The 18,734-nt window shown below is 46.1% G+C and overlaps 1 protein-coding gene across 1 annotated transcript; it reads right to left on the reverse strand.

The window, feature by feature from the left end:
* Positions 1–15: 15 nt before the first annotated feature.
* LOC121604702 (adhesion G protein-coupled receptor L1-like) lies at positions 16–18,036 on the reverse strand. The gene is made up of 25 exons (XM_041934277.1): positions 17,967–18,036; positions 15,874–16,087; positions 15,267–15,376; positions 14,462–14,476; positions 12,952–13,159; positions 11,845–12,109; positions 11,401–11,740; positions 11,029–11,322; positions 9,951–10,054; positions 9,644–9,829; positions 9,496–9,534; positions 9,215–9,395; positions 9,004–9,126; positions 8,549–8,766; positions 8,260–8,433; positions 7,312–7,524; positions 6,981–7,201; positions 6,733–6,799; positions 6,507–6,595; positions 5,409–5,577; positions 5,164–5,310; positions 4,983–5,079; positions 4,049–4,159; positions 2,322–2,345; positions 16–1,997 (listed from the first exon to the last, which is right to left on the reverse strand). The coding sequence occupies exons 1-25, from the start codon at positions 18,034–18,036 to the stop codon at positions 16–18; spliced, it is 5,661 nt and encodes a 1,886-aa protein (XP_041790211.1).
* Positions 18,037–18,734: the final 698 nt, after the last annotated feature.

Here is an 18,734-nt window from a genome sequence, read left to right on the forward strand (position 1 = left end):
TCACCACCGCCCTAGTCACAGGCTCGTCACCCGCTGCATCTGTCCGTCTTCTCCCTCAGAGGCGGGTTCTGATGTGTACACTGCCTCTCCATTGGATGCCAGCGGCGGTGGCTGGTAGAAGGTCTGCAGGTGATTGGGCCGAGGGCCCAGTGGGGGTCGCCCCAGGCTGTAAGGAAGTTCCAGGGCGGGCTGCTGGGGCGGGCCAGTGGGGCTGACCTCTTCTGGACCTTCAGGGCTGCTGTCGGGGTACGAAAGGGTCGGAGGGGAAGTGCGGGTGTAGAAGCGAGGAGGGGAGCTGCTTCGGCTGTACACCTGGGGGGAGTGGCGGGTGTAGAGATTGTTCGGAGGTGAGTTGCTGTCTCGAGGGGCGAAGATATTCGTCGGGGGAGAGCTTCGGGGGAAGATGCTGAGTGGCGGCGAGCGTCGGTCTCCAGGGTAGAGGGGAGAGGGGTTTGAATCTCGGGCGTAGATAGGTGAGGAGTCAGGGTCGAGGTCGAGGTCGGGGGTCAAAGGCAGAGCAAAGCTGTCAGAATCTTCTCGTTCACCATGGTAACGAACAGATCCTCTTTTCCTCGCGTCGAGACCTCCATCTTTGCTCTCAAACAGAAAAGATTCCTCCCTGTCTACGTCCATCCCTCCTCTCCACACATCCAGTGCTCTATCCTTCTGTTTTTCATTCTCCCGCTGGATCCCTGCTCGCCATCCATCTCTGTCCTTTAAAAACAGGGATTCATCCTTCTCTCGCTCCATCCCGCCTCGCCATCCGTCAATCCCAAAATCTTTCTTCTGAGTTATGAAAGTCTCTTCCTGCTCCATCTCTGCTCCTCCCCGCCACACCTCCATCCTTCCACCTCTCTTCTCCAGCAGATGAGATTCATCCCTTCCTCTCTCCATTCCACCTCTCCATTCATCCATCTCTCCATCTCTCTTCTGAGAGGTAAAAGACTCGTCCCTCCCCCTCTCGGTTCCTCCCCTCCATTCATCTATCATTCCGTCTCTTTTTAAGAGAAATGCCTCATCTTTCTCTCTGTCCTGGCCGCCTCTCCACGTCTCTACACCCGCCTCCCTCTGTTTCATCAGCAGCGGCTCTTCCAGAGCCTTGTAGAGGGGCTCAGACTCCTGTGGAGGAGGGGGAGGAGGAGGCGGGAGGGGCCTGTCCCGGTACCGATCCCTTTCTCTCTCCCTGTCTCTCTCTCTGTCTTTGTCCGTCCCTCCGCTCGACTCCACAGTGCTGCGGTGGCGGGACAGAGTACCAGGGGTGCGGCTGAGGGTGGAGTAAGGCCGAGCCTGAACATCAGGGGGACGTGCTTGCTGCCTGTCCTGCAGCCCGCGGCGACCCAGAGTGCCTTGCAGCGACCTGTCCCCGTCTTTAAGAAGCTCACGGGACTCGGAATCTCCAGAAACACGTGAGTGCGACCAGCCATCTTGCAAGCGCGGCGTTGTGGCGTGATCTTGTCCGCGTGTTGTGGAGTGTGTCTCAGTGTCTTGTGTGTGGTGCCTCGTATGCGGCCAACCCTCTTGTGCGTTGTGGCGTGTGTTTGGCTGCATGGTGGCAGCCCAGCCCTCTTGGGGTGGCTGTGCGTGTCGAGTTAATGTGGCAGTGTGAGTGAGAGCCGCCCTGTCGTGGTGATGAGGCCTCGCCAGGCTTCCATAGCGCTCAGGAGGGACAGGCATGGGGACTGAGGGTCTAAGGTTACTCTGCACCAACTCTGAGATGATCATCTTTTCCAGCGCCGCTGCATCAGACAGGTTACGACGCATGCCAGCACCGCTGCCCAGATCTGTGGCCCCGTGCGGGGTGAGGAGGGCAGGGGAGATGTCATCGCCTCCCATCCCAACTCCTCCCTCCCTCAGAAGGTCAGTGCTGCCCACCACTCCAGCTCGGGATCCAGGTGTGGTTCCCAGACCGTGCAGGGTGAAGGTGTTCGGGGTGTAGCCTCCATTGAGACATACACTGTCCAGCCCACAGGACTCCTGGCTCTGGGACACACCACCCTCTGTTGGAAAAAACAGGTAGATACCAATTACACAGTTTTACATGACAGATTATAGATCTGCATGAATGAACGTATGAATGAATGAGCAGAGTTTAGGGTTCATGTGCCTACTGAGGGTGTGGCTTTGGATTTGGATATTAAAAATAGTCTTTGATGAAATGTTTGGTAACATTGCCACATGGAAGAGATGCATGTCATGTCTTCATGGTTTCTTAATAATTACTGTGGCAAGATATTGCACAGACAGTTTATGACTTGAAGCACAGTGCACAAGGAAGTGGCGCTCAATGATTCGAGTGAGCACGATAAAGGTAGAGCTCATACTCTGCTTGTTTCTGAAGGTTCCTACTGGTCCACGTTAAGACAGAGAGACAGAGAGGGAGAGTGTCAAAAAACATTTAAAACACAGACATTTCAAGGTCAAAAACTGAAAACAGAACACCACACTGGTACAAAGCAAAAACATCTCCAGTGCTTTCCATTCCAAACATTCACACAGAACAGAAAGAGAAAAATGAAAAACCGTCATGACCCCTGCCATGCACGCCGGTTTTTGTTAAGTTTCCCATTGTGTGTTGTCTTTGTCTGGGTTTTCTTACATCCTGTTTTATTTTGAAGGTTCATGTTATGTGTTTTGGTTTACTTTACTTCCTGTGTTTTCCCGCCCTTGTGATGGTCTGATGTGTTTCACCAGTGTTCCGTCCTTGTGTATTTAAGTCCGTGCCTTCTCCACTGTCTTTGTCGGGTCGTTGTCTGTGTCACCTAGTTGTCTGCGTCACCTTGTCCATGTCGCCTTGCCATAGTTACAATCCTAGCCATAGCCATGTAAGTGAGTGTTCTTTGTTGTGTTTCTTTGTTCATGTCCGCTCCGTGAATTATGTGATTGTCTCATTGGTTTGTCTTTGTCCTTTGTTTGCCACAGTTCCCGTAGGTTTGTTTCTTGTCTTGTTCTTGTTCTTGTCCCCGTTTATGCCTTGTTTTATGTTCTGTTTGACTACTTTTGTTATTTAGATTCTTGTTTCTCCGTTCTTTAGGAGTGTATTTTGAGTTGTTAGTTTTTCATATCTAGTTCTTTCAGTTGGTCAGTTCCGTTTCAAAGCCCTTTGTGTTTTCCTCCTTCGGGAGCGTTTTCTGTTCGTTATCTTATTCGTTGATAGTTATTCATAGTCTTGTCCCTAGCTCTAATGTGTCATTCCCTGTGTTGCATCGTTGTGTGAACTCTGTTACCCTTGTGTGTTGATAGTCATTAGTCCCCTGAAATTCTAGCTGTCTTGGATTTTCTTGTCTTGTGTAAAATTTTTATTCATTAGAATCAAGCACCCCCTTGTATGTCTGCATTTGGGTTCTGTCCCTCAGTTCCCCTTAGTCCCCACTTTCCTGAAACAAACTGTACTGGGCAAAAGTCTTAGGCCACCTAGGGAAAATTCAGGCAGCAGAGCCTAAGCGATAAATCAGTCACCTGACATCACTGTCCCATATTATTTTATTCCGGATACACATATATAAGGCATATAAGTGATGTATGCTGGCAAGTGACAAGAAATCTGGGGACAGAAATGCATAAGAGCCAAATTAGAAACAGGGCTGCCATCACGTAGTTTGTTTATAAGAGAAACCCCTGTGCTGCATATCACTTTTTTTTAATGTAATGCTATGTTATATATAAAATAGATTTTTTTTTAAACTCTCCAATATCGATATTGGGTATTGCTCTCAAAAATCCAGATTACAGATTGGTCTCATTTCAACAAGCAAAACAGAGTAGACAAAGGCAAAAGAGGAAAACTGTCAAAGTGTGTCAGAACTGAACACATTAAACTCCTTCATCTAAACTGAACACCTTCACTTTTGAAGGTTGCTGCAGTACAATTTTTTTCCTTAGTCACTACATCAGACATTTCTGAGTGTGGCATAAGAGGTTTGCAAAGTGCTGAGTACACATAAGTAAAAGAAGTAAAAGAGACCAACATAAAGAGGGAGAGTAAGTAGGCTGTGTCAGAAACACAGACGCCACGTTAGGAAGAATCACAGAAAGTTGTAATAAAACGTACCTGTGGAGGTGAAGGGTTGATTGTATCCCTGAGCCAACATCGTATCATAAGGAGAGGCTCCGGCATGAGTTTGCAACACTGGATTAGTAAGGAAATGGTTCCCCAAAGCGGCTGAGGATGGAGAGAGAAAATAAATATAGCGTTCTTGAACAACAGATGCAGCAACGGTGATATTTAAAGGATCATTATGCAACCATTTTACCAAAAAATAACAAAATCATTTTAATGGTACACTGAATTGTAGTGGGGATAAAGGGCCTCTGTCGCTCCGATCGCCTGGTCTTGCAGCATGAAACCTGGGAGAAGGTGTTCAACACTTTGTGGCACTGTGTCACACACCACCACCACTATGCTGGTGAAACTGGGTCATATTTTTCTCGAGAAAATGTTTGATGTCCTCTGAGGCTGCTCTGCCTCAACTATCTGTGATTCATGGAGTTTCCTGATGGGCAGGTAGCTTTACAGTACTTCCTGCTTGTGGACTAGTAAGTAATATTAGCTAGCCTGCTATGTCTTGTGTTGTTGCACTTGCTTCATGTTCAGCCCATTTCGACAAAGGTTCAGCCATCATAGACAAGTGTCAGCAACATACTGTCACTGGTCCAGCTTACATTAGCTTGGCATGCTACTGTTCTGAGTTGTGTGCAATGCAAAGCAAGTTTCGACGGGCTTTGACTGACTTCGACATGGCAAAAATACTCAAGCATGCATGTTAATTTCAAGTCATAAGTTTAAAACACATTATTACAATGTGGCAGAGCTTTATAGTTAGTAGGTAGCGTACATTACATCTGACAATATTGTTAGAGAAACACGGGTTTTGTATTTAGAACAGTGGTGTTGCACTCAGAAACTGTGGGAGCGCCAAACTGCGCAAAATACCAATTCTTGCATCATGTTGGCTTTAAAAAGCAAACAAAATGGTGATCTCTACCTCGGTTGAGAGTCGGGGTGTTGTTCACATCTGCAGCTATGAAAGACGATTCGGTCTGTCTGCGAACAGTGTCGTTCCACATCCTCCTGATGCGACTCTGAAACAGAAATATTCAACACAAGGTCAAAACTGACTCACACACAGAGAGAGAGAGAGACATACACATTGTATTGTAATGTACCTGTCTGTTAGCTGTAGCTCTCCGACTCTGGCTGCTGGTGTAGCGGCTGTTGGAGCGCAGGGCAGCTCCCTTCACCGAGTCCGGTGAGCTGGAAGAGGTGACGCAGCACTGCGAGAGACGTAGGCATCTGCCGTAGTCCTTCTGACCCTGCAGGCAATGTTCAAACATACCTGTCTAGTCACAAATGGTGACATTGCACACAGATTCCCGCAGCTACGTTATGACACATGAGAACAGAGACAGACCTTCCTGGCGAGGGTGCAGTGCAGTATGGTGATGAGGAGGGCCTGGGCGGTGTTGAGGGAGGAGAAGAGGTAAGCCAGGAGGAGAGACGGTGCAGACAGGAACATCAGGCCCGAGGACCAGGTGACGCTCTGCAGGAAGAGCAGCGTCAGGGAGCCCACCGCCCACGCCCTGGAGACCCCAGAGGAAGCAGGGCACCAGATACAGCACATTAGATTTTCATTCTGACAAGCAATTTCAACAAGACTTCACTCACCTTAGTCTGTTACAACGATTTTCTAATTAGATTTTTCAGTTCCCCGAGCATCAAATCCCACAGAGGAGGTTTAACTGTGCTTCTACTTCACAGCATCATCAAGCTCTCCATAAGCTTTAAACAGAAACTGAAAAAAGGAGCGTTCTGACGAACTTTACAAACACAAGCTTGTTTCTCTGCCGAGTGCAATTTGCCTACTCTATTTTTTATTTATAATACTGCATTGCTCAGGTTTGACCTTTACTTACTCCAAATAACTCAAAGAATACATAGACTGCTGCAGTGCATTTTATTGTATAAAGCTGTGAATGCTTGACTATTCAAAAAGCTGCTATTTAACAAAATGTTGGAGCTTTAATAAGATAATAATTAGATAAAGGAAAGACTGCATTACATGTGTTTCATGCAATTTACACTGGCTCCCTGTCTCAGCTGGGATGAGTCTTGAATATTTTAATTAGCTACAAATCTCTAAGTGAAGATTAGATTCTGCATACATAGTAGAATGCCTCCAGCTAAGGAAACAATCATTTTCAAACTTATTTTTATAGTTTTCTTTCTCTTTTTTTTGCATCTGATTTAATCAGGTTTGGGGACACTGTACTGCACTGCACTGAACAAAAATGAAAAGAAAGAAAGCTCCAAAAGAAAGATTATAATAATATAAATGAATATGTAACAGGAAGGTGCAGAAAACATGAGTCAAGTTTTTATCAATGCAGGCCCTTTTCAGCTCGTAAATTACACTTTACTGTGTTTTTCTGACTGGAGTCACAGCCGCTGAAACACAATGAGCTCGAGACATTATCACCCACAACAGATCAGCATAAGACAGGGGCCTTACCTCAGGTTGTCATGGCGACTGGAGTCTGGCTTCAAAGCAGCAGTACTGTGCATCTTATGTAAGGTCATCACCAAGACAACCAGGTTCAACTGAGGTCGAAAAGAAGGAACAGCAAACTCTGTTTAATGTCTGTTCATTCATGATGACGCCACATGACATTTTGACTGGAAGTATATGAAAATATATACGAAAAGGTCTGTATCTGTGCGACAGCATGAGCTCTCACCGTAATGACAACAGCAACAGGTCCAAGGAAACTCCAGATGAAGTAATTGTCTGTTCGCAGCCAGCATCTACACACACACACACACACACATACATAGAAACACATAAGCAAATCAGACTAAAATAAGAACCTCCAAAATAGTCAGTCTGAGCTGAAACAGCAATATACAGATGTAGGAAAAGTAATTCAATTCAAAACACACACAGAGAGACAAACACAGACAGACACACACACATTAATGAACTTACGCCGTTTTTGAGCCGTAGCCTCTGAAATCAATGGCTGCAGACACAGCCACCACCAGCCCAGGAATAGAGTAGCCACACAGGTAGAAGTACTTCCTCCTGGAGTTCCGTCCCTCAAATACCTCCCGCTGCAGCAAGTACAGTTCCACCCCCTCCAGACACAACCAGCAAAACACTGAGAGCAGCGAGAAGTGCAGCAGGCCAGCAATGATGGAGCACACAACCTGGAGTTTGGATAGAGAAGGAGGAATATTTCACAAAGTGCTTAAAATAGACCACAATCCACCATATCATACTCTAAACTATTCAAAAACTACAACTACAAAGCACTCACTGTGTACTGGGTCTTGTTGGCACCGACAAGGAAGAGCAGCTCAGTGATGAGCAGGTTTGCCCACAGGTTGCAGTGGATGGTGCTGTGGTCTGTGTGCCAGGGCGCCCCCTGGCAGCACAGGGTGGTAAGGCAGGTGGCCAAACACACCAGCGCCACAGAGATGCCAACCCAGGAAACCACATAGACAAGAAGTTCCTCTACACCGACCCCGAACTGATGAGGACAAGCAGCCAGGAAGGAGGGTGCGAAGAGATTAGAGACATGTTTTATCCGATCAGAAAGAGTCCATGATTGTAGGAGCATGTGCTGAGCATATGTGCATGTGTATTTGCCTCTGGTTGTATAACCCTGTGTGTTACATAACATCCATTCAAATGAATAAAACCACACCTAACAAAGAGAACATCTTGCAGAGAGACACTTAATTCAATTTCATGGCAGGACAAAATGCCCTGCAACATTCATCACTCTCTGTCTGTCTCCTACAGCTACAACCCACAAATATTACTGCCTGTGTGCTTGGTTTTTACACAACATTTTGGAGGGCAGGGTTGGGGTGAAGAACTGTACTACAGCTTATGGGTGCATAAGGTTGGAGTCAGGTCAAAGATGGAGCTGGATCTATGATGTTCAAGTATGGTAGCAGGCCATCGAAAAAGAAAACTATAGCAGTAACACAGGCCTTTCTTAAACTGATTTTATCACCACATATGCACACATGCAACATGCACAGAAAACAAAGCTTGTGCATGGCCGTTTTCAGTTTTGCGTGAATATTGACTTGATATCGATATCTGGCATCTTACTACACTGTCATTGTTTTTCTGCACTGCTTGAGAGAACTTTGACGCAAATCAAACAACACACACTGTCTCCTCCTTTCTGACAGCCCTGAAGGTGAATTAAACACTCCTATGCGTTGTTTTTTTTTTGGTGTGTGTTACTTACAGCAGGTTGCTGAAAGGTCATGAGGACAGCATAGCTGGACAGGTGGTTGCAGGCGCAAGTAGTGTGTGTGTTGTTGGTGTGTAGCAGGCGGCAGCCCTGCGTAGACCACCTGCCGCTCCCAGAAACCCCTGATGCATTCCAGAAAGAGCAGTTGGGGCCAAAATGGTTCTCCAGCTGCGGAAAGAACCACACAACAAAACACATATCAGTGCCTAATATAAGATAATCAGGGAGCAGATTCGACAGAGTCTTAACATCCATTCTGAGGTAAACAGATTTCCAAACAGACCTGCAGGTGCCTGAGAGTGAAGATCACCGGCTCGGAGAGGTACACTCTGTTGGATCCTCTGTGCACAGAGGCAGAGATGACATGGGAGTTGACCACCAGGCTCCTGCGCCTGGCCTCAGACCCCTGGCCCAGCCCAAGGCCGAGCCGCAGAGTGGAGTTCTGGGTTGTCAGGAAAGAGCCCAGGTTCTTATAGAGAGTAAGGACCAGCTTCACCTGGCCTGCAGATGAAACCACAGAGAGGAGGGAGACATAGTGAGAGGAGAGATAAAAAAAAAATAACTGTTTGTTCTGTACTTTCTTTTATGATATTCAAGATGAGACGTGTGTGGACGAAAACTAATATTACTTCCACAACCCATTTCTTGTCCTACCTATGGTCTCCCACCCCAGGCAATATGCTGTATAATGAGCTTTCGCTCTATAAGTGTTGATTAGTTTCGTTGTGTGCCACAGACCGTTGTTGCTGTACTGTTGCAGAGCCAGCGCTGATATCTGCAGGATGCTGTCGCTGTCGTAGGAGTGAGGGAACGTCAGGTCCTGTATGTCCGCCTCTGTATTTAGTACATACACCTCCAGATCTGTGCACACACGGACACAAAAGCTTAACTGAACTGGTCATCTCCACAATGTGTAGAGCAAAACAGTGGGTAGAGAAAGACCACGCACCGACATTTGATGCCCTGTCACTGAAGCGGCCTTCATAGAGATTGTTAGCCAATAGAAAGGCTCCTTTTTCTACTGCGTCTAACAGCAGCGATGCTGAGCGGGACTGGTCAACACTGCTCATATCCGCCCAGGACACCAGAGCCTCAGGACCAAGCAGGTTATCAACTGTCTGAACAACCGCCTGACAGAAAGAGAGGCAGATTTAGCATTTTATTTCTACTCCTCAACATTTTCTAGTTTCTAGTTTTCTAGTTTTCCAGTTTTCTGTCTATCTGTCTTACCTGAACATAGGCCCTGCATGTGCGTTCCCGCTTCTGTAGCTAAAAAGAAGAAAAGCATCTATTGTTAGAATCCTCATCGCTGACATTTCCGCTTTCATTTCCAGGAAAGGTCAAGCACACATCTGCTCTGACAACAGGAACAATTTACCTTGTTGTAATTGCGTGCCGCTGACTCTTTATTGGCTGGTCTCAGGGCCTGGAGCTGTGAGTCCAGAATGTCCAATAGCTGTTCAATTAGCCTGACGGACATGCTGACATCACCGGCATAGATCCGCCCCCGTGTCAGGTTGACCAGCTCCCCAGCGATGTTGGCTGCGTTCTCTCCGCTCTTAATCTGGAGTGAGGCGGGGGTGTTTATAATGTCAAATATTTTGACATTTAAGAGAGAACCGCTTGCTGACTGGCTTTCGGGTATTTGCACAGTGTGTGTGCGTGTGTGTGAATGTGTGACTAACCTTCTGTGCAATTTGGCTGACCCAGGGTGAGGTGCAGTTGGAAAGGTCAGGGCCTCTGGAGCTCCAACCCACTGGAGACTGCATGCACTGATAGGAGGCTATACCTGCAGAGACACACAGGGTGACACAGACAGTCACAGAGAGAAAGGACTGACAACAATTACATTTTTTTCTAGCAGCAGATTATTGTTATTGCGGATCGAAAACTCTTGACATGGAAAGAAAATGGACATGATTCTTTTCTTTCCTTCCAAGTTAAGCGTTTGCAAAAAAACCTGCCTATTTACACATCCATCAAGCATGAGGCCACCAATATTCACCCTCCTTTGAGCTCTGTTTTATTCTTCAACTCTAGGAAAAAAAAACAAAATCTAAACTGTTGGCTTCTTAGCTTTGACTTGTTTGACTGTCTTAACTTTGGATCTGTGTACGTTGTGTTCAGTGGACTTCATGATGAGAGTGCTGAGACTGAACCATACAGTAAATGCACCACGAAAACAAAACTCTGTCTATTAAGTGTACAGCTTTACCTGATCTTTTTAATTATTGCATACGTTAAAAAATAAATTATTCTGTTTTTGTTAATTTCATGAAAAGCAGGAGTTGTGCATCTGTTACACACCAGGTCTGCAAATTAGGTGTAAGTATAACACATCTGCTTTTTATTTCTAAACATGATGTAACATTTGATCATTCCACTGTGTAACCATCACCTCTGTGCTAAAACCATGTCCAAACCATTCAGCATGGTTAGGGTGAAGCAAAATGTACCACAGGCTTATCTAAATAATCAGCATGGCAGCTTTTCCTCAGAGGGCGCTCTGAGCTGAAGACAGCTGCACAGCGAGAGGAAGAGATGCCAGCTTGAACCCAGCTTGTCTCAACACCACTTTCTTCCCTCTCATCTGATGGCAAGTTCAAAGAGAGGACATCCAACTACATTTCAAAGGGAAACGAGATATAGACACACACATGCAAATACCACACACACACACACACACACACACACGCACACATACACGCACACACACACACTGCCACATACAGGCTGGCATGCACACACGTATGCCACACCTACCCAGTGACCCTTTAGGGCAGGGCCTCTCCACTGTCTCTCCCTTCAGGGTGGGAGGCCACTGCACCCCTCGTGCCACTCGGCCCTCACATCCGCCCACCTGACCAGGGCCCCCGGGAGCCAAGGGGACACGCAGAGGTGGGCGAGGGGTTAGAGGGACCATGGCTGTGATTGGCCGCTGATCAAAGGGTCCTCGGTTGATGACGCCAATTGGGTGAGAGGCGGATGGCCGCACTGGGGTCAGCGCGACAGTGGCCGTGTAGGAGCGGACGGTGGTCATCAGAGAGGAGAGGGGACCTGGAGGGACAGAAACACTGCTGATTCGCTTGTTTTATTGCTTACATGCAAATACACAAGTGCACTTGTTCCACAAACCTTTAGTGGGCGGTGGCGGCGTGAACTGTAGCGGGTATCTCAGCACGTAGTAGTTATTCCACACATACAGCTGGTTGTCTCTGGGGTTGTAGTCTATGGAGGAGATGTACTGGTAGGGGTTGGGGAATGGTATTTGAACAGGCAGCTCCTGTCCACGGCTGGTGTCGTAGGCGTAGACCACCATGTCACTGCCGACTCGGCCCTCCGCCTGCCCCTCATCGTCCTGGAAGACGGAGCGCACGGCGTAGAGCACGCCACAGGCCATGAAGGCATTGCTCGCCCCGCGCTTGTCAAAGCCGGTGGCCCACGTACCCTCAAAGCGCAGGGTGTATGGATTCACCTGCAAGACAAAAAAGACATGGGAGGATGAGAGGTCTCAGTAACAAAACCCTTCCTTCTTGTGTCTTTCCAAACATCGATCTGTTTTCATTCTTCCTACTGCACCTGGCTGACCACGATGCGTCCATTATTGGCTTCAGTAGAGTAGATCACCCAAAGGCCGTTCTCGTCCACTGCCAGATCAATGTCTGATTTCCCTCCCCAGCGGTAAGGGGAGGTGTCGTGGTAGTTGGCATTGACCACCACTGCCTCGCCGCTCTTAATGCGTGTCCGCAGGTCATACTTGACCAGGTTGCGCGTTCGTTCCTTGTTGTAAAACACAGCGCCGTCATACACCACAAAGCCCGTACCGTCCACACGGCTGGGTAACCTAGGACAGAGAATGATGAAGGATGACTGTACCTGCACATTTACACTATTAATATAAGGATGTGATTAATATTTTTAGGAAAAAGAGTTGGCTGTGTATCATACTACACAAACACATGATTTTCTGTTCAGTTTTGGGTATATCACATGAAAGATTTCTGGATTTGTGTTTTTGTCTGTACTCCTGTCACTGGTTTGAAGTGGGCGGGGCTCAGTTGGAAAAAGGTGGTCACCTACTTCTGTGTACTAGTCAGGATTCAGCAACATCTGAATCATGATCTAATGACTCTTCTCTTGCTTTGTGTAATATTTATAATTACCAAAGGATGTTTTTTAAGAGCTTTAAAGTTGCAGTCCTTAAAATTTAGTTTTAATAACTTAAGTCCCAGAGTTTCATTAGAAATGACCGTAAGTCAACAAATCTCAGTTTAGATCTGAAAACACACTGCGCAGCTACATGCATTGTTTCCTGTGAATCTCTTGAGCATTAGCATACTGTTCAAAGCCAGAGTGGGAATGGCGGACTCCGCCACTGACAATGCAAATTGTCAATGAATGTGAACTCCCAAGGCCTGCAATTACCAATTATTATATTATATCATTATAAGCAAAATAATTTCTATATTTTTGGATTCACTGATGATTTAATTTACAGATTTTCAAAAAAAAAAAAACCAACAACAAAAAGTGGTAATCATGATTTTCCAGAGCCCAAGGTCACATCTTAGGTTTGCTTGTTTTTTCTTTGTTTTGACCAACAGTCCAAAACCCAAAAGTAACTAATTAAATTACCTAATTACCTATAACTATTTCAGTAACACATACAGTGCAGACGTTACTCACTTGTAGGTGGTGGTGACTCTGTTCTGGCGGTAGTCGTCCCAGGAGGCGTACTCATACAACACCTCTGTCCGATATGGCGTCCACGGCATGACGTACAGCCTGTCACCAGCCTGCAGCGGGTCCTTACACCACGCACCCGACTGATGCTCCGCCTCCAGGAGAGAGGAGGCCGGCTGGATGCTGAGCAGTGAGCCGGGACACACGAAAACTGGAAGATGGGAGTCAGGAGGGGTAGACAGCAGGATGTGAGAAAGAAGAGAAAGAGGGAGCAAGGAGAAGAGCAGGGAGGGAATTGAGGAAAAGAGTGGAAAGATAGTGGAGGCAGGTGTGGAGAGAAAATGGATCGATGCATGAAAAATGGATTGAATTAGATGCATTTGATGCAGCAAGAGGAAAAAAAGAATGAGGAGAGAAAGGGAGAGGGATTTACAACACCTGTGCTGATCTCGAGAGGCAAGCAACAGAGGAGACGTAAAAGTGTTGAAAATCACACACTGTTAGTGTGTGTGTGGTGAGTAATACAACAGGGACACTGCAATGAAAGGTGTGTGAGTGTATTTATGTGCTTTGTATGTGTATGCGCGCATGTGTGTGTGTGTGCAGGTTAGTGCAAAAAGAGTGAAGAAGAGTGTGAGGTAGAATCAGGGACGCAGAAGGCGGGGCTGAATTTTGCCTTGAAGTGAATGAGAGGGCAAGTTAGTTTACGCCGGGCACAAAGATTGGTCCACCCACATGTCAATAACTGTATGGACATATGTATACTGTACAGTCTCACACTGGCATGCAAATAGGCATGCACACACACTCACACACATAAGCAGTGCTTGGTAAGCACACATCCAGACGGATATATAATCACACACATTTGGTCTTATTTTTCCTATGAAGATAAATAAGGGGCTCTTCCTATAAGGGAAGAAAAGGGAAAATAAGCATGAAGAGGATGATCGGACAAGAAGGAAGGATTCGAAGAAAGAAAGAAAGAAAGAAAGAAAGAAAGAAAGAAAGAACGAAAGAAAGAAAGAACGAAAGAAAGAACGAAAGAAAGGGTGCTTGCATGTGAAAAGAAAGTAGAGCAAAGAATCTTATGTTTGTGTGAGCAGTTGTGTTTATGTTTGTGTGTGCAGAGAGCGAGAGATCGAAGTGAGAAAGAAATAAGAGACACAAAGATTGACCAGGAGCGAGAGAGGAAGGAGGGGAAGAAACTGGAGAGAGAGAGAGAGAGAGAGAGAGAGAGAGAGAAGAAGGAAAAGAAGAAGAAAGACTAGGTGCAGAACCTGGATAAAATTGGATAAAAGGACGGGTTTCCATACAACAGGAGATGGATAAAATGGGGGGGGGATAATAACCGAGTAGGAAATGAAAAACAGGGGGCAACATCCAGCATGACTACGAAACAACGTCCTGGGTAGGAGGAAGAGAGAAATGGAAGAAGAGAGGAAGAGAAGAAGAGAGGAGAGGGGGGTCGGGGGTAAGGAGAGTTCAAGATGCTACAATGTATTGTCTTTACCTTTTTGGTCCACTTCTACTCAAGCATAGGAAAAAAAGAGGGAGAGAAAGAAAGAGAAGTCAGAGGATGAAAGAAGGGAAGTAAAGAGAAGCAAGAAAGCAAGCAAGAGAGATGAACAGAGAGAAAGAAAGAAAGAAAGAAAGAAAGAAAGAAAGAAAGAAAGAAAGAAAGAAAGAATTGCACAGATAAAGACTTTGGAACTCATTCTCACCACAAACATTTTAGTTGACATTAAAGAAAGAAGAAGCACAAAAGAGACCCAGCATACTCCCCTCCTTTCCTCTGCCCTCCCTTCCCACCCCACCCTCCCTCTTTTCCCCTCCACTTCCCCCCGATCTCTCCTCCCCTCAATCAGGCTCCTGTGGAGAAAAGAGAGCAACTCCTGTGGCGTGAATCTGAAAAAGAAAACACACGCATGCACGCACAAGTGCAGCCGCGCTCGCTCACACTCACCCACACACAGACGACATACAGTATGTACATGTTCCCTCTCTGTACTCTCTCCATACAGCTTTCTTTTTGTTTTTCAAACACGCAAACACACACGTGCGCGCAAACATGCAAACACACACTCTCCCTGAGAAAAAAAAAAAACTATTCTATCCATCAATCTCTCAGGGATACAGTCGACATCAGAGGTTATTAAAAACACCTTAAACCTAAAGTGTAGCTAGACAAAAATAGGTTAAATCTCTGTGGTTTTGCATGTGCTTGCACATATTTGTGTGTAATCATGGTTGTGTGTTTATTGGTGTGTTGATATATATATATATAGATATAGATATAGATATACATGCATACTCACTGTAAGGGACACACTCATACTGGATCTCCAGGTACTTGTATGTTCCAGGACAGGGGTCTGGGAAGACATCGACCCCTGCAACCACCACACACTGAGTCCTGTTGTTACACCTGGAGGACAGCAGATGGATGGATGGATGGATGGATGGATGGATGGATGATCGAGTGAGAAAACAAAGAAGGAAAGGCCAGTGATTAACAGACAGGAAAGGGGAAGCAAAGGACACTCCATTTGTCTGCTCTCCCTCTCCCTCTCGCTGAATATTGATCAGTTCTTCTAGGAAAACACTGCTGAGTACACAGCTAATGGTGCAGCCAGGCACTCAGACTTAGCTGGAGAGATTACTGCACTTGCACGCACACATGACTTCCAACACAACCATTGGCTTTGTCTAATGTTTCCTCTGACATGAATCCACGTACATGTTGTGCGGCAGTGCACACATACTGTATGTACAAAACAGCAGATGCTCTCATTGATTGGTTTAACTACTTTCACAATGTTTGCACATACTCAAATAGCACAAGAATGGCAATTACAATTTCCATCTTTGCTGTACAACTGAAGCTCTTGCACAAACACAGTATGTAACCTTGCACACACTGACCTCTGGGCCATAATCTTTAGTGCATCAGGGAGGTAACACTGTGTGTTCTCCATTTGGAAGGGGTCTGCGTCACAGATCTTGTCATCGGTACGTCCATAGTTGGCGGTCTCCACCATAACCACATCACTTCCTGGACAGCGTAGCTCTATGGGGTAACCCTCGCATGCCAGCTCCCTGCGCAGCAGCCCGAATGGCATGGCGGCCCGAGACATAGCTGCTCATGAGGGGTGGATGAGGGGGAGGGGGAGGGGGGGGGGGGATAAGATGAGGCAGAGCATAAGGGTGGAGGTAGGAAAAAAGAGCAATTCAACAACAATTAGCATTTACTCTGTCCTCAGACTGCAGTGAGCTGGATAATCCAGATATATTTCACTGAAAAGCACAAAGGTCAACCTCACGTTGGTAAGAGGAGAGTCAAAATCAGAGGACCACCAAAGTTATTAAGATCTGTCCTCTGGGGACAATGAAGATCTGTATTAAACTACAAAGAGGACCAGACAGATTTAGAATTGATTTTAAGATGTTCTACAGTGAACCTATCTCTCAGACATGCTTTTTCGATATGTATGTAGCAGATCCCTCAGATTCTCTGCAGCTGGCCTCCTGGTCTTCCCAAGGATATCAACAAAAAGGCACTGCTGAGTCACCGTTCAGCTGCTGTGGCCCATTTCTCTGGAACAGTCTGCCTGTGGATCTGAGGGCTTTTTAAAAGAAACCTCAAGACATGGTTTTTCAGCCTGGCTTTTATTTAAGCTGCGTTGTCATTTTATTCTTTAATTATTAGAATTCTTCAATCAAAATTCTATGCATCGTTATCTTTGTTTGTTTTTGTTGTCTGCTTTTTTTAGTCTCAGTCTGTGAGACATGACAGGTGCTATATAAATAAGATGAGTGATTTCAGTCTGGAGCAAACTAATGAAAGACAACATTGGCATTCATAGAGCTACATCACTAGCATGGCTAAAAATGGCCAAAGTTGATGGAGCAAAGAGTGGAATATACTGACATTTAGTTCCTTCTATGAGCTTGTCATAAATTTATTGTCTAAAAGCCTTAACTGAGATAACAACCGGTGACACCATATTCCCAATGGTAATTACACCAACTATCATATGTAAAATGAATAAGTGCCCGTTTGAATATGTGCTCTGGGGATTTAGGCAGCCTTGTAATATCATGGACAGGTATGGTGATACATTCATTCTCCAATTACAGCAGATGTCATTTAAACACCATACTGTGATTGCCAATTACCTCAGCCTAATCATGCCCTTACATGTATCTGATGATCTCATACCATAGCTGACTCACATTTTTGCACATCTGATGCGTGATTTAATTGAATTAGAATGTCGTTCTAATGCACACATGTGTGAAAGCTGACACTGGAAGGATCTCCAGACGCGAACAGAGTGTGACTGGTGACACAAATCACACAGCACCTCCACTGGGACACTTGCATGTGATGTGATGCGTGGGTGCGCCACAATACCTTGTGTTTCAAGTCAGTGGGGAAGACAAATCTTATACTACTGGCTGTGTAATGTTTGGTAAACACAATCTGACAAGTATGAGATTTTATTTTCCCTCTTTAAGGCTGGATCTCACCATGTCGCATCTCCCCGTGCGCAGGCTCACCTGGCTGCCAAATTAATCCATGTAAACCAGGGTTATTAGAGAAAATCACATTTCCATTACCTTAATCTGGTTGTTCACATCTCTTGGGTATCATGAACACATATAAGGGTGTTTTTGCTGTATCAGGATTAAGCCCACATTTAAAGCGAACAGAGTGCGATCAGTATGCTCCTGGTGTACAGTAGCTGTCCGTGGTGGTGAATGCTGACTGATTATCAACTAGGAGCTACAGGCGGCTTCTGAAACACTCCCTCTGGTGTGCTGCACACTTCAAATGTTTTGGTAAGCTTTTGTTTTTGTAGGTCACAGAATTTCTTGGACAAGATGACGGTGCATTTTTTTAGAGGCAATGGGGCTGACTTTGCTCCATGTAGCGCATTGTATCCATTGTTTGCTGATTGCTGTGTCAGGATCAACACCTCCACATGATGCTACCCCTGCTCATTGGCGCTTACCTTGGCTGGAGGGGGCGACGTGGACCAGAGTGAGCGCACACACCCCCAGGAACCACATTGACACAGCCATGCCGGGCAGGAAGAGTTAGGATGTCACACCACCAGCCACGTTAGGAGAGCCTGGAGAGAAAGCAGAAGAAGTGTGAGATTGAGACAGAGCAACTGCACTCTCTCCTTGTGTGCAGATCAGTGTGTGTGTGTGTGTGTTGGATGGTCTACAACACACAGACAATGAATGAGTGCACGTGAGAGAACGCAGCAGGGTGGGAGGAGAACAGAATAATAGAGAGACAAACCGAGAGGAAAAAGAAAGAAGAAGAGATAACAATTGAGCAATCGTTGCAGCAAAAAGTCCCTCAATCTGTTGTTACCATGGTGATAGCACGGTGCAGTCTGACGGAGGGCGAGAGAGAGAGAGAGAGAGAGAGAGAGAGAGAGAGAGAGAGAGAGAGGAGATACGCCGGGTGTGTGTATCTGTGTGTGTTTGTGAGTGAAAGAGCACGCGTGTGAGTACGTGTTTTAAGTCCGTAATTAGCTGGGAGCAACAGCGGCCATTGACCCATAAAAGAGTCTTAATCTTTCTATCCACACACACATACACACACACAGAGAGAGAGAGAGAGCTTAGGCCACTTTTCAGTAATCCTAAATAAATGATGTTGTGGAGAGGATCTCTTCCCCAGCAGGGGTAACAAGGTAAACAGACGACTAGAGGTGCAGGTGATCAGAGGGCGATGCTGCACTGTGGAGTTTTTACGAGGGAACATA

Source organism: Chelmon rostratus, chromosome 3, assembly GCF_017976325.1.
Source record: "Chelmon rostratus isolate fCheRos1 chromosome 3, fCheRos1.pri, whole genome shotgun sequence".
Taxonomy (NCBI): Eukaryota; Metazoa; Chordata; class Actinopteri; order Chaetodontiformes; family Chaetodontidae; genus Chelmon; species Chelmon rostratus.